Source organism: Corvus moneduloides, chromosome 16 (assembly GCF_009650955.1).
Source record: "Corvus moneduloides isolate bCorMon1 chromosome 16, bCorMon1.pri, whole genome shotgun sequence".
NCBI lineage: Eukaryota > Metazoa > Chordata > Aves > Passeriformes > Corvidae > Corvus > Corvus moneduloides.
Genome location: NC_045491.1, coordinates 8,509,532 through 8,524,251, shown reverse-complemented (window position 1 = coordinate 8,524,251; position 14,720 = coordinate 8,509,532). Strand labels below are relative to the sequence as shown.

Here is a 14,720-nt window from a genome sequence, read left to right as displayed (position 1 = left end):
GGGATTCACCCCTGGAGCAGGGGGAGCACAGGCCCCAGATCTCCCTCTGGAATATAAACCCGGGATCCTCTGGAGCAGTGGTGGCTGCACTCTCGGCCCTCCCATCCAAGAGGGATGCACCAGGATTATAAACCCCAATCCACCTGGCAGAGGGAGAGGTGAACCGTGGAAAATGAAGGGAAAACTCTTCCCTGATAATTCCCAGGTCACTGCACTTCCAGGGCTGGGCTGTGTTTGCATCCAGGGTCAAATCCAGAAGGAATTATCTCCCATCCCCGCAGGCCAGGATTGTTCATTCCCAACTTTTTCCAAGGGCTGCTGCTTTTCCAGTGCCCCTGTTGGAAAAAGCACAGCGGATTCATCCCAGGCTGAGAGAATAGGATACATCCAGTATTTGGGATAACTCCTGGCTCGAGGTCAGGAACGGGATCCAGGGCTTAAAGGCTCAGGAGAAGGGAGCCAGCGGAGACAGATTCACCTTTCGTGACTTTCCAGGGAATGATGGGCAGATAGGGGGGATTAAGTGTTACGGGATTGCAGGGGGAAAGGGAGAGGGAACACAGAAACCCCGGAGCGTCGCCCAGCCCATGGCAACAGCGCTGGATTTCCATGGAGTTATCCAAACAACACCCAAATGGGCGGGAATGAACGGTGCAGGAAAACCGGGAGCGGGGTGAGGCGAGCAGCTGAGGCATTCCAGGTGACCGAGAGGCTGGGAATAAATCACAGGAATAAAACCAGCAGCTCCTGCCTTGGCTGCAGTTCCAAGGAGCAGGGGGAGACACTGGAAGCAGGGATTTGGGGGTTTTAAGGATACTGCTGATGGATCAAGGCTGGGCCGGGACTTCGTGTCACAGGGAATGTTTGGATTCCAGGGATAATCCCATCCCTGGAACCTCAGGGAACAGAGAGCCGGGTTTAACTGGGAGTTAAAGAGGGAAGCTGCAAAAATTCCATCCCTGCCCTGCTCTTACTCCAACATCAATCCATGGATCCCAGGATAAATTCCGCAGTTCAGGCACATTCCTGGGTTTTCCCTCCCTCGGAGGGCAGCCAGGAGAGATCCCAAAGCCAGAGGATTCCAGGTGACCCTGCTGAAACCCAGGAAGTGCCCAGTGAAGCCCATGGATCCCGATACCTTGGACATACCCACCTGGAATCTGCCCTTTGGAATTGCTCTCTCCTAATGCCGCTTTTCAAACTGAATCCATGCCTTTCGCCCCTCAGTTAAACCCTGGTTTTCATGGAATAACAAGTGAATCCCTGAAGGAAGCTGCTCCTGTATCCCAAAGGTTGCTCGGTGGATTTTTCCACACATCTTTCAGCAAAGCCCTTTGGTATCCAGCAGTTGGAATTCCCTTTATTCCATGGATCTCATTGAATATTCATAGCTGGAGCTTTAACCAGAAAACCAAAAATTGATTATTTTATTTATTTTTTATTTTATCCAATTGATTTTTCCACCTCCCGAAGGTCAGGTGGGCACCGGGCAAACATTCCATGATCTTCCCGTGGGTGGTTTTTTCTTCTTCGGCAGAGCCAACGTTTGGAATCCTTGGATGAATCAAAGGAAAAGCTGAATAAGCTGGAATTCGGAAGGATTGTCTGTCGAGGTATTAAAAATGTCACTCAATCCCTGGGGCTGAGGGATTGGGGTTGGAATGTGTGAAAAACCCCATGGATCTGGGGAGTGTCGCTGCTGTCTGGAGCTTCCCGGGAAGGGCTGGCTGGGAGGACAGATTTTCCCGGGAATTTGTCAGTCTTTGTGGAAGGATGACATGTTTTGATGGAATGTGTGCAGGGATGCTGTCAGCTCAGCTGGCTCCTCAGAATTCCACTGCCAAGCTGCCAGGAAAAACCCAGGAACGGCGTTTGGGATACAAGGAAAAGCCAGTGGAGCTTCCAAAGGCACAGCTCGGGCCTGAGGAAGGATTTTTTGGGATGGGGAGGGAATCCTGTGGAGCAAAGGCTGTGTGGCACTGGGAGAGATGATCTGCAGGAGCTGCTCCCAGGAAAAAATTCCCTAGGCCGGGAAAAGAGCTCCTCCAAAGCAGCATTCCCGTGGCACCGAATTCCCCAGGGGGCTGTTGCCTGGAAAGGGAATTTTCCTGGGAATTGAAGCATTGAGAGTTTTCCTAAATTTGCTCCTTAAATCTGATGGATTGCAGCATTATCGATGGGAATGTGGGAGGGGCTGGCTGGAATATCTGGTTTCTGGGAATTGGGATCCAAATCCTGACCCAGGGGTAGTGAGGGAAGAGAGGTGGGGTCGGTGTGCGGTGTGTGGGAAACAAAGCCCAGGTTTATCCACCTCTTTTCTGGGGTCTGTTCCCTCCAGAGCAAACTTCCCTTGGTTAATTCCATGGATTTGATGAAATTCCACGGAAGGAGGGGACAAATGCTCTTTGCTCTGCCCGAGAAATGCCAGGGTTTTACTCCTTCCCATAAATCCATGCTTTTATTAAAATCCTTTTCCTTCCCAAGGTGTTCCTGCCCCAGCCTTGAGCTTTCCAGCCATTTCCCGTTCCGCAGCTCCCAGGAGGGATCATTTTAGGTGGAAAACTGAGGGAATCAGAGCCCAGCTTACACCAAACCAACCAGAAAAGTTCAAATGAGGAACTGCACCCAGATCTGGAGGTCCCCAAACCAAGCCCAGCTCCTCATCCCAGAGAATCCAGGCCCGCTTGGAGTCCTCCCCTCCTCAGGAATTCCCCAGTTTTGATGGGAATGCATTGCATTAAATGGAATGTGTTTGCCACATCAGAATTCCATCTAAAATCCACCATTTTTTCATCCCCTGGAGCGTGGCTGCTGCTGTTTGCCCAGTAAATAAAATTAGGTTGGATTCGTTGGGAATTGGAAAAGAAATCCATTTCATGGGAAAGCTTTTCCCAGTCTCCTGGGGATGTGCTGCACTCAATTCCAAAGGGTTTTCTTATGGAAAATTACCAGGACCCAAGTCCTGCTGTGAGTCAAGAGGAGAATTAGGCAGAAATTCCAAGATTTTGGTGCTTTTCTGCTTCCTGGGGCCATTGTTGCTTGCAAGGAGTTCATTTCCAGTGCTTCAGCAAGAGCAATTTCCTTGGAAATCAAGGGAGAAAGATGGATCAGGAGATGGATTTTTGCTTTCCAGCATCCCTCGAGTCCTTCTGATCATCACTCGTGGGCACAGCATCCAACAGGTGATGGAAAAAATGTGGGATTGGCTGGAAATGGACTGGAAATTGGATTTGACCCTGGAATCAGCACTGGTTTGCTCCACTTGGTTCAGTCTGGAGGTGGGAGTAAATCCAGGATTCCAGGGATATTCCTGGGGGGCTGATCCCTCTGCATCTCCCAGGGGACAGTTCTGCTGAGGAGGCTTTCCATGACCTCAGAGTTCCCAGTAGAAGAAACTGGGGGAAAAAAGACTTTTTAGGACTCAGAAAATATTAATAAAACAGAGTTTGGTTCATTCAATGTTTAATTTGTCCGGAATGGTTGAACAGAGGGAAGCGAAGGCAAAATCTCCGTAGGACCAGGCTAAAACCAGGCTGGATGATCCATGGAAATTCCACACAACACAAATTATCCCAGTCCTGACTGGGAAAAGCACAGAGAAATTTCTCTGTGCACAAATCTCTCCCAGGCTGAGCTAAAATCTCCCTCATCAGCACAATTCCGTGTTTCTAAAGGACCTTGCCATAAAATCGGTTGGATTTTCTTTCCAGCAGGTCCTAAAATCCCGGAAAGGGGAACAGAGCATCCCCAATTTAGCAGGGCTTGGTGGAGTCTCCTGGCACTGCCCCAAACTAATGTGGCCTAAAAACTCGGGAGTTTTTCCTCTTTAGCTCCCCCTTGGATAGGTTTGAAAGGAATCTTAATTTTTCCCTGGAAGGCAAATTTGGGATTACTCAGAAATCATTGATACTTCACTTATTCCAATTTTCACCGGATTTTGTGAGTGTTTTCCAATTTTTTGGGGTGTGTTTTTCCTGAGGAAGTTTTTGGTTGTCTCTGCGTTTGGGGTTTATTGGTCACTGTGTGTTGTTGAATTTCCAAAGGTGTGAGGTCCTCTGGGAAGGGGCTTTGATTTTTGGGATGAAGTAACAGCAGGTCCCTGTGAATCCAAAACACCTCAGGCTGAAAAATCATGGAATATCCTGAGTGGGAAGGGACTCACAGGGATCATCAAATCCAACTCCAGCTTTCCTCTTTAATTTTCCATTAATTTTCCACTAATCTTCCTCATTAATTTTCCGTTTTCCATTAATTTTCCCTGTCTTTAGAGCTCAGCTGCTCCAGAGGATCAGACAAATCCAGCAGCTGGAATTCTGCATCCCTGTGCTCTGCAGGGCACCATGGGCACCTCCCTGTGTGGGAATATGAATTTTTCCAGCCACTACCAAAAGGAGCTGGGAGCTAAAATGGGATTTTCTAATTTTGTCCATGGGAAAGACTCTGGAAAATCAACTGGAGAGGGCAGAGGTGACAAAAAGGCTGCCCCAATTATTCGGGAACGGATCAGAGGTTGATTTATGCCTGGAAGAGCCAGATAATTCCAGGAATAATGGATATTGTATTAATTAATCATTTAAATCTGGCTGTGCTGGGATTTGGAATGTGGTGGAGAGCAGGCGGGCACTGCCTGCTACTGGGAGAAACCTGGGAGTAAATTACGCGTGGTCCAACCCAGGATACATCCTGTGCTCGTGTGTCGGTGTATCCCGGGAGTTCCTGGGTTTGGGGATGTGAGTGGCACATCCAGCGGAATAAACGGAATGACAGAACCATTAAAGTTGGAAAAAACCTCCAGGATCGAGGCCCAAACACCGCCCTGGCAACTGCACCGGTCAGGAGGGGCTTGAGCCGAGTTTAAGTTCTGGAAATACAGTTTTGAGTCCAGACTTACACTCAGAACCAAGGAATGGGCACCAGACCTCCCCAGGAGCCCGTAATCATCCCCACAGACATCGTACCAGCGGGGTTACACCGCAGTTTATGGGATGGGAAGGTGGCAATGTTATGGGCACGTCGATTCCTTTCCGAAATGTTCTCCTAATCTTGTTTCCTTCAATCCTTTCTGGCCGTGTTTGCAGGATTCCTGCCTGCTCTGGCTCCCTGCAGTGGGTTAAGGACAGGGAAACACAGCCAAGGCACCACCCAGCACATCAGAACCCATTTCCAGTGCAGTGCCGGGGCGTTTTTGCATGAAACTCTGAAGAAATCTCATTTTCCTTTAAGAAATCCCCTTGAAGAATCCCAGAGATCCCGGCTGAGCTGTTTGCTGCTCAGAGCTGATCCCAGCTGTGCAAAGCAGCCTTAAACCCAGCTTAACAAGGGAGTTAGAGCTGGCTTAGCATTGGTTTGCATCACTAGAGGGGTGCAAAGCCTGAAAATCATTCCCTAGAGGACCCAAAGTGGTCACAAACATCTGATCCAGCAGGACACCACAAGAGCTTGGCACTTCCAGCTGGGAAAAGCAGGGAAGAGCCCTCTGTGTACATTTCTTGGAGCTTGTGGGGCTCCTCATTTTCCCTTTGCCACAAATAGAGCTCTCCTTGAAGTCCCCAAGTCCTCCAGCGGGACTCTGCAGTGCCAGGCCGTGCCCTCAGACCTTGCTGGTCTGCATGTGCCCGTTGAACTCTGCGTTCCTCTGGGTCAGCATGGACTCCTGCAGGCGGCTGCTGTTCTCCTGCCTGTGCTCCACGGGGTCGCCATCCTCTGCTCCGTCGCCCTTCCGGAGGCAGAGAACCTTCTGGAAACTCTGCTTGAAGTTGTCGGAGAGGAAGCCGTAGAGGATGGGGTTGGCGCAGCTGTTGGCGTAGGACAGCACCACCATGAAGAAGTAGAGCCCCTCCAGGACGGGGTCAGCGGGCAGGATGAGGATCAGGTTGACGATGTTCATGGTGTAGAACGGGAGCCAGCAGAACACGAAGACCACCACGATGATCACCACCATCCTGGTGACCTTCCGCTCCGACCTGCGGCGCCGCGTGGAGCCCACGCGGATCCCCGAGGACTTGACCTTGACCACGATCAGCAGGTAGCACAGGCAGATGACCAGCAAAGGGCCAAAGAAGCCCAGCACCGAGGTGTAGATGATGAACGCCGCCGACCAGACGTTGACCGGCTCCGGCCAGTTCATGTTGCACGTCTGGAAGTCCTCCTGCACGTCCGAGAAGATGATCACTGGGAGAACCACCAAGAAGGAGAAGGTCCAGACGGTGGCACTGATGAGCTTGGCCACCCTGGGGCGTCTCCACTTGGTGGACTTGATGGGGTGCACCACGGCCAGGTAGCGATCCATGCTCATCACCGTCAGGCAGAAGATGCTGGTGAACTGGTTGATGCCGTCCACGGTCATCACCAGGCGGCAGAGGAAGGAGCCGAAGGGCCAGTAGGAGATGGCGTTTTGGGTGGCCAGGAAGGGCAGGCCCAGCATGAAGAGCACGTCGGCCACGGCCAGGTTCAGGATGTAGATGTTGGTGACCGTTTTCATCTTGGCGTGGCGCAGCACCACGTAGATGACCAGGGCGTTCCCGCTCAGCCCCACGGCGCACACCAGCAGGTAACAGATGGGAATGAGCACCTTGTGGATATATTGGAACGGGGGCTGCTCCGGGGTTGTCCCGTTCTCCGTCACGTTGGGCAGCAGGGAGGAGTTCACCTCGCCGGCAGCAGCTTCCATGCTAAACGTGCTGGAGAAGTACAAAGGATCCATAATTTTTTCTCGGTGGTTTTCCTCTTAGGAGAGATTAAACTTCACGGGCATCTTGTTCCTAGAAGGAAAATTGAAAAAGGAAGGAAAAGAGAGAAAGGAAGATGGAATTCAAAGCGGATTTTTACAATCACTTCCATTTTCTCTTCTGTTCAGCATTTGGGTTGGAATTATTCAGCCAGGGAGAGGGATGGGATCAATTCCCAAGCAAAGGAATTGCACAATGGGAGAATCCCAGTGCTCATCCCAGCACATCCCGGGCTCTGTTTCATCGTGACAGGATCCAGGGCTGGCTGTAACTGTGAAGGATTTTTCCCCTGAGGTTGGAGAGGCTCTGAACTGGAATTCCCAGAGCAGCTGTGGCTGCCCCATCCCTGGGAATGCCCAAGGCCAGGCTGGACAGGGCTTGGAGCAACCTGGGATAGGGAAAGGTGTTGGGGTTGGAATGGAATGGGCTTTAAGGTCCCTTCCAACCCAAACCATTCTGGGATTCCACGAAATCCAGAAGGCCCCTGATTTTCCATCTAAAATCCGGTACAGAAATTGTTGGAATATCGTTTTGGAGGACTCTGAGCAGCACACCCGGATCAGAGCAGTGCCTTCCCTCAGTACTGAGCTCTTTAAATCCCAGTTTGGGGCAGCTCTGCTGTCGCTTGGTCATGGGGACCTGGGGGACTCCGGGGTGACTCAATCCCACCTCGCTCCATCCAAACTCCAGGTGCTTTTGGAATCAGAGTCAAAGACAATTCCTGGTTTTTCCAGGAATGTCCACTGTGCTGATTCCCAGGTCTCCCTTTTCCATAAACCCACTTTTCCTTCCTGCTCTTTCCTTCAATGATCCCAGCTGGGGCACAGCAGGAAAACGGGATCTTCCAAACCCCTCCTGGCCAGGAATGAGGCACTGCTTTGGCTTCTCCTGGAATTTCCCCATGAATATTCCGAGATTTGACACAACTCAGGATGTTAAAATGAGTGGCAGACCTGGATTTAAATCCCACTTTTTAGGCTGCCTGGCACAACCAATGGAGAACCTCAGGGAACATCAGTGAATAGGTGAGGAAATAAAACCCTCCAGAACAATGGAAAACCCTTGGAAAAAATTCCAAGATGGAAAGGAGCATGGGTGAAGTCACTCCCCCAGGGGTCAGGATGTTTGCACAGACATGGGAAGGAATAAACTCCTTTTTTTTTTGTATCTCTCAAGACTATTTTTTGTGTTCCTGCATCTTCTCCTCTCACCCCGAACTGTTTTTTATCCCAAAAATCCGTTTTTCCTGCAGGAAATCCAAGCTGCAGTGGGCAGCTCCCAGAGACCTGAACAGATCTGGAGCTGGAATAAATTCGAACAACCATTCTGAAAGAGGTGGAGGATTTGCAACACCCCTTTCCTGTGGCGTGCTTGATTCCCAGGAATCTTTTTCCATATTTTTGTCGGAGTGTGGCTCAAAGGAGGTGTTTATCGAGCATTTTCCTGGAGGAACTTGGAAACATCACCTCTGAAAAAGGGGAGATTTCAAGCAGCAAGGTCTCCATCAAGTCCCACAACAAACCCCAGTGAAGGTGGAAGAAATGCTCAGGAATTTTCACTCCCATCACCTGACGATCAGATTCCCGTAATAATCCGGGGGTTTGGATGTGGAATCACAAACAGCCAGCCCACGGTGCTGGAAAAACTCCTTGTCTCCAGCAGCAATCCAAAGCCACCTTCGTTGGTGGCTGGGCTTTCTCCTGGGGTGAGAAAACCTGGGGGAGAGGAGGAGTCCCGGCAGCTCCCGGGAGGAATCACAAATGTGCCGTGGGAATGTGCAGATGGGGAGTAGGTGTCTCACGTGGCTGGGCAGAGATGGGAAATCGGGAATGCAGGGATGGCAGGGAGAGCAGAGGGAGCTGCCGGAGCTCCAGCAGATACTGGGAGATGGGGATGAGGATGGGGCAGGAGGAGCTGAAAACGCTGTTGTTTTATTTGGGGTTGAGGTGTTGCAGCTAAGGAAGCATCCTTGCAAATCCCAAAATCCCTCTGCTCAGCCAAGACCATGCTCCTTTTAAATTACACAGGAGTGGGTCAGTGCTTGGATAAAATACCAAAGGAAAACTCCAGTTCTGGATAAGAATTGGAATTTTAAATCCTGCTCTGCCACTCATTTGAAAATCCTCAGGTTATTTATGGGAGAAATCTGGGAGAAGGCAAAGCAGTGCCTCATTCCCGGCTGGGAGGGCTCTGGAAGTTCCCATTTTCCTGCTGTGCCCCAGCTGGGATCATTGGACGGAAGAACAGGAAGGAAAAATACATGGGATGGGGCAGTCAGTGTTTATGAACTCGTATCCGGGATGCTGCTGGGATTGGGAATGTTCTTCTCCCCACGAGCAGCCTGGACAAACTCGGCACATCCAGGCTGGGCCCAAAAACCCAATTTTCCCTCTGAGCCTGCAAAAAATTGGAGCACATGGAAAGGAGCAGGGCTGGAACTCAGCAGGGAAGGTCAGGAGGGGCAGTCATGTGTGGCTCATCCTCTTAAAAATGGGAAAGGACACCTTTGCCAAGGTGCCTTTTCCCACATTTCCTTGGATTCAGGCGCTGTCAGTCCTGTTCCTTCCACCGCCTTCGGAGTTCCGGCCTTGGGAAGAGCAGCTCTTTTCTTTGGATACTTCCAATTTCTCCTCCCCCTGGAGAAATCCTCCAGCCTCAAATCCCTGTTTCCAAAGGGCCTTGGGCTCTCCCAGCCATCCATTGGCATTCCAGAGGTTTTTCATGAAGGACTTGGGTGTGTTTTCCACGGAGAGGAACTTCCAGGCTCCTTCAGCAGCAGCAGCTGTGCCAGACTTTCCCTGGAGTCAGGGACACTTTGTCCCCTCGGATTTTGGGGCTCTTCCCTTGGGTTTGTGGGAATATTCACCTTTCCCCTCAGGATTTTTGTCCCATGGGATGAACTGTACAATATTCCCTGTCATACTGAGCAGATTGAGAAGGGAATTCCGGAATCCCGGAATGGTTTGGGTTGGAAGGGACCTCAAAGCTGATCCATGGGCAGGGACACCTTCCCCGGTCCCAGGGTGCTCCAAACCCCATCCAACTTGGATGTGGACAATTCCAGGGATGTCCCAGTGCATTTCCTGAGGGGAAATCCATTTCCTGTGGCTCTGATGCAAAACCTTCTGTCTCTTCCCTGCCGGTTTCAGCACCAGGAAAGAATTTACACCATCTCAACATTCCCCATTCCCAGGATTCGATGCCCTAAAGTCCCCCAGATGTGCAAACCGAGCCCAGATCCCCATTCCATGTTTTCTTCCCTCAGCCTTTGCCCTGCAGCCACCAGGATTCTGGGATTCGTCCAGGAAACAACAAAAAACCCCTGACCAGCTGCAAATCCATGTTTTCCTGGCTGCCTTGGACGAGCACAGGGAATTTTTCCCCCTATCCAGGTGACAATTCGTCCCTCACCAGCTCGATTTGGCCTCAGCTCCTTTTGTCACCACAGCAGCGAACGACCCCGAACCTCCACAAAGGGTGATTAAAGGTAATAATTAAAGGTAATTAAGACGCGCTGATTGATCCCTCAGACCTTTGTTTGGTGTTCTTAACTAAGGGATTAATCAAGGACGCACCTCCAGGGGATTTTCCTCTCATCCAGCTTTTTTCCCCCTTTGATCTCCGAGCCCCCGCCCTGGGATTGTCCATAAATTCTGGGCTTTCTGCTTGAAACTGGAATAATCCCTGACAGAATTCCAAGTTTTAACAGAGCAGCATCCTGGAAAAAATCAGCATCCACAGCAGCTGAACGTAACTCTGTGCCTGCCTCCCCCAAAAAAATTCGGGAATAAATAGCGGAGGTGTTATGGTGTCAGAATTTAACATTTGTGAGAAGTCCTAAATAAACCTGAGGGAAAAAACCCAGCGATTAACAGGAACTGAAAAATCATCCCAACCTGAGGAAAAACAAACGTTTAAAATTGGAATTAAAACCTTTAATTTGAAATTAAAAATGCCCAGACAGATCAAGGCTGAAATTTTTCCTGCCTCTGGTCGCGGCAGGAAAGGACAAATAATTCCAGGGAGAGGATTGCGTGAGAGCGGGGCAGGAATTGCCGGAGGAAACCTGATTTCCTGAGGCCAGGTTGGATCCCGCTGCCTGTTTGCCTCTGGAATCGTCATCCCTCTCTCCTGCAGCATCCACGATAATTGCTGGGACTGGAATTACAGCACCAGGATGGCAGATCGCTGCTTCCCGGTGCAGGATAATTAGGGATAACACACCCCAGGCTTTTCAAACAGTCTCGGGAGGAAAAGCAGCGGGAGAACTCTCCAGGAATTGTCTCCCCACGGTAGAACTTCGTGGGGTTTTCCCATCCCGTGGATTTGCCTGCAATAAATTCCTGGGTTTTTAGTAAATATTCCCTTTTGGAGCCGAGTGTCCATCAGCTGCTGCTTCCCAGAGGGCCCGTGGGGCCTCATTCCTTGGATTTGTGTGGCTGGAGCAGGCAGGAGAGGGAGAGGAGGGAGAGTGGTGGTGTGGAAGTTGGGGAGACCTGGCCGAGCAGCTCTGGAATAACATAAAAATCCAGGGAAAGCTCGGTGGGAGCAGCAGGGAAATGCAGCATCACCCTGAGAGCTGCTGCAACTCCTGAGCTACAAAATGTTCTTTACCACTCCAGCAGCTCCCACACAACACGGACACCACGGTTTTCCCATTCCCAACCCTATCCCACCACCTGGAGTTAGAAAAACCAAAGGAATCAGCTCAGATTCTCCCCAAAAGGAGCTTTCTCCTTGTTCAAGTCTGCCTTTGCTGCTTCTCAGGGGGCGTTTGGCACCCCGAAAATCCCAACTATGGATTTTTCTTTGCTGAAAACAAAACTTTGTCACATTAAATTGTTCCTCTGTTCCGACTCCCTGAATTGGGACTGAGCGCTGATCACCTGAATTCCAAGTTCAACAACTTCTTCCCGCTTTTACCCCTAAAAAAATCTTGAGAAATCGTATTTTCTTTGGCCAAATATCTGCTGAAACCTTTTTTTTCCTCTCCAAACACGTTTCAGGCTCTCTTGTGCTCAGGGATTACTCATTCGGGCTGAGCTGCTCCTGCCACACAAACACTCGTGCAAAGCAAACGCTGCGGGGTTTGGTCCCAGGTTTAAACTGGATTTGCTCCCAGATTTAAGGTGGGTTTGGTCCCGGATTTAAGATGGTTTTGCTCCCGGATTTGAGCTGGGTTTGCTCCCAGATTTAAACTGGGTTTGCTCCCGGATTTAAGATGGGTTTGCTCCCGGATTTAAGATGGGTTTGCTCCCGGATTTAAGCAGCTCCAGGCAGAGGAAGCTGTGGAGCTCCATCTCTGCGCTCCCACCGGGCAGCGGGGCTGGGCTGGAGCTTCCAAATCCCGCTCCAGCCCCAGCACATCCCCAAACCCAGCGGGTTTTCCCCGAAGGTTTCTTTCCCGACCTTCCCCTGTGCAATCCAGGGACATTCCGTGATTTCAGGGATGTGCCAGAGCAGAGGAGGAGCGCTAATTCCGGCTGTGGCTGCTCCCAGGCTGAGGGAGAGCGGGAACACTCCCGGCTCCCTCCGGCTCAGGGAGAGCCCCACATTGGGAAGGAGCTCAGGAGCAGCTCCTCTCGCTCCAAGAAGTGCAGCAGCTCCAGAAGTGGAGCCTCGAGGGGAAAATTCCAAGGTTTGGGCTCTCCGGCTTGGATCCATCCCTCTCCAGCAGAGCAGCTCCGCTGCAGCCACGAAGCCCTGGTGACAGCGTCCCCAGGAGCTGCGATTTCCCACACAGCGCTCCCAGGCTGGTCCCAGCACCCTGGAAGCGGCTGTGGAGTTTAACCCGGAGGTCTCCTCCTCGCCAGAACCACAAAAAGTCTCTCGTTGAGCCTAAACCACCCGAGCCAGGTCGTTCTTTCCCCGCTCTTCCACGTCAAGCTCTGGGCCCTGGGAACAGGGAACAGGCTGTGCCCGGCGCTGGGAGCTGCAGGGAGCTGCAGGAAGCTGCCAGAGCTGCTCCCAGCCCAGCCCAGATCCACCCTGACCCCCAGGATGTCACCTTGACCTCGGCATCCTCTGCTCGCTGACCCCCCTGGAGCACATCCCATCCCTGCATTCCCTGCCGTGTGTTATCCCAGAGGGGCATCCAGCGCGGAGCTCTGATCCCTCCGGGCTCCCTGTGCCCTTTCCCACCCGGCTGGGCACATCCAGGGCTCTGTCACATCCCCAGGGTGGCAGCGGCCCCCGGGCTGTGCCCGCAGGTCCGTCCCGCCGGTGCCTCTCGCGTCCCTTTCGAGCTCCGTAGCCGCGCTCAGGCTGCTCCTGCCTCAAACGCAGCATCGTCCCCCCGGCCGGGGGTCCCTCCCGGGCACCCCCCAGCCAGGAGGGGTCACCCCGCTGCCCAGAGGGACCCTCCCGGGCACTCCCACACCAGGATTGGTCACTTTACTGCCCAGACCGTCCCTCCTCGCCATCCCTCTAGCCAGGAGGGGTCACCTCACTGCCCAGAGGGTCCCCCCTCGCCACCCCCACACCGGGACGGCGTCACTCCTTTTCCCAGCACCGAAACCTCCCTCAGAAGGGCGAATTCGGGGTGTCCACAAGCGGGACCGATGACTCCGCTGCCCCCTTCACCCCAGCGAGCCCCCAACCGCGGGGTGCGCTTTGCGAAACCCCCGCCTGCCCCGTCCCCATCCTCCTCCAGTTCCCGCATCCCGGCTCGCAGTTCCCGGCTCCCGGCCATGGTTACCTGCGGCTCCAGGGCTGCTCTCCCGCTGGAGCAGGAGCCTCCCCGGGAGCGCAGCCCGCGCTGGCCGCGTCCCTCGGGCTGCGGGCGGGGGCCGCGGCCGCTCCCCCGGGAGGAGGGACCGGGCTCGGAGGGGCCGGGGGTGCCGCAGCCCTGGGGCCGCCCCCTGCTCGGGAACTCGGGCTGGAGCCCTGGAGCCGCCGCTGCGGGCAGCGGGAGCGCTGCGCAGGGAGGCTCTGCCCGCCTCCCCGTGGCTGTACCCCCTCCCCGCGTCCTCTGTTCCGCCTTTCCCATCCCTGTGCCCCCCTCCCCACGTCTCTGCCCTCTTCCCACGTCTCTGCCCCTCTCCTCATGCCTCTGCCCCACTCCCGATCCCTGTTCCCCCTTCCCATGCCTGTGTCCCCCTCTCCAGCCCTATACCCCACTCCCTATCCCTGTGTCCCGCTCCCCACGTCGCTGCCCGTCTCCCCATGCCTCTGTCCCCTTCCCATCCCTGTTCCCCCATCCCATTCCCCCCTCCCCGGCTCCGGGCTGCCCTTACCCGGCTGTGCCGCTCCCGCAGCGCTGCCCGGCCCGGGGGTTGAGCCCCGCCAGGAGCGGGGTCCGCGCTCCGCTCCCGGGAGGGGCCGGAGCGGGAAGAGCCACATTTCCCCCCTGCTCCAGCTCCGGTCCAGCCCCGTGAAGTCCTTTCAAAGCCTCCCGCGGACCCTCCCGACCCCCCAAACGCCGCACCCGAGCCCGCGGGCTCCTTCGGGGGCAGCGGGAGGTCTCTGACACCTCCGGGGCTTGAATTTCACGCCCCTGTCCCCGAGCAGAAGGGGAGCCCGAGTGCCAAGGTCGCATCCCGCCTCTCCCTGGAGAACGGGATCCCATGTGGAGAGGTTTTCCTCCAGCTAGCTCCGAGTCAGGCCCTAAAATCGCTCCCTGGTGGAAGGATGCAGGGCTGAAAATCCCGGCTGCGAGAACTCGGATTCATTCCCTCCCGAACTCCCTGGGATGCTGCTGGGTGGGAAGGGGCTGAAATATTTGGGATTCTGAGTATTTTGCAATGCAACAAGTGGGATAAAAGCGAGGCAGAGTTCTGCCCCCTCCTCCTCGCACCCTCCCTGTGCTGTGACATATTCAAACATCAATCCCAGCGCCACTCGAAGTGCTTTTCTCCCCCATTCCTGGGCAGAGCGGGGGGCTCAGAGCAGCTCAGGGCTCCCCGCGGCAGCCCCTCCTCATCAGCATGCACAGAGCGTGGCGCTGGTAATAGTGGATATGATCTTAATCCTCTGTCGAGGCTTTTCAATCTG

The 14,720-nt window shown here is 53.5% G+C and overlaps 1 protein-coding gene across 2 annotated transcripts; it reads right to left on the bottom strand.

The window, feature by feature from the left end:
* Nucleotides 1-3,445: 3,445 nt before the first annotated feature.
* Nucleotides 3,446-14,431, bottom strand: SSTR5 (somatostatin receptor 5). Of its 2 annotated transcripts, none has more exons than XM_032126311.1 (2): nucleotides 13,964-14,431; nucleotides 3,446-6,761 (listed from the first exon to the last, which is right to left on the bottom strand). In XM_032126311.1, exon 2 carries the CDS (start codon nucleotides 6,701-6,703, stop codon nucleotides 5,591-5,593), a length of 1,113 nt encoding a protein of 370 aa, XP_031982202.1. In that variant the 5' UTR covers nucleotides 6,704-6,761; nucleotides 13,964-14,431; the 3' UTR covers nucleotides 3,446-5,590. The 2 variants fall into 2 exon arrangements, with proteins under 2 accessions (XP_031982202.1, XP_031982201.1); XM_032126310.1 differs by lacking the exon at nucleotides 13,964-14,431 and adding an exon at nucleotides 13,426-13,640.
* Nucleotides 14,432-14,720: the final 289 nt, after the last annotated feature.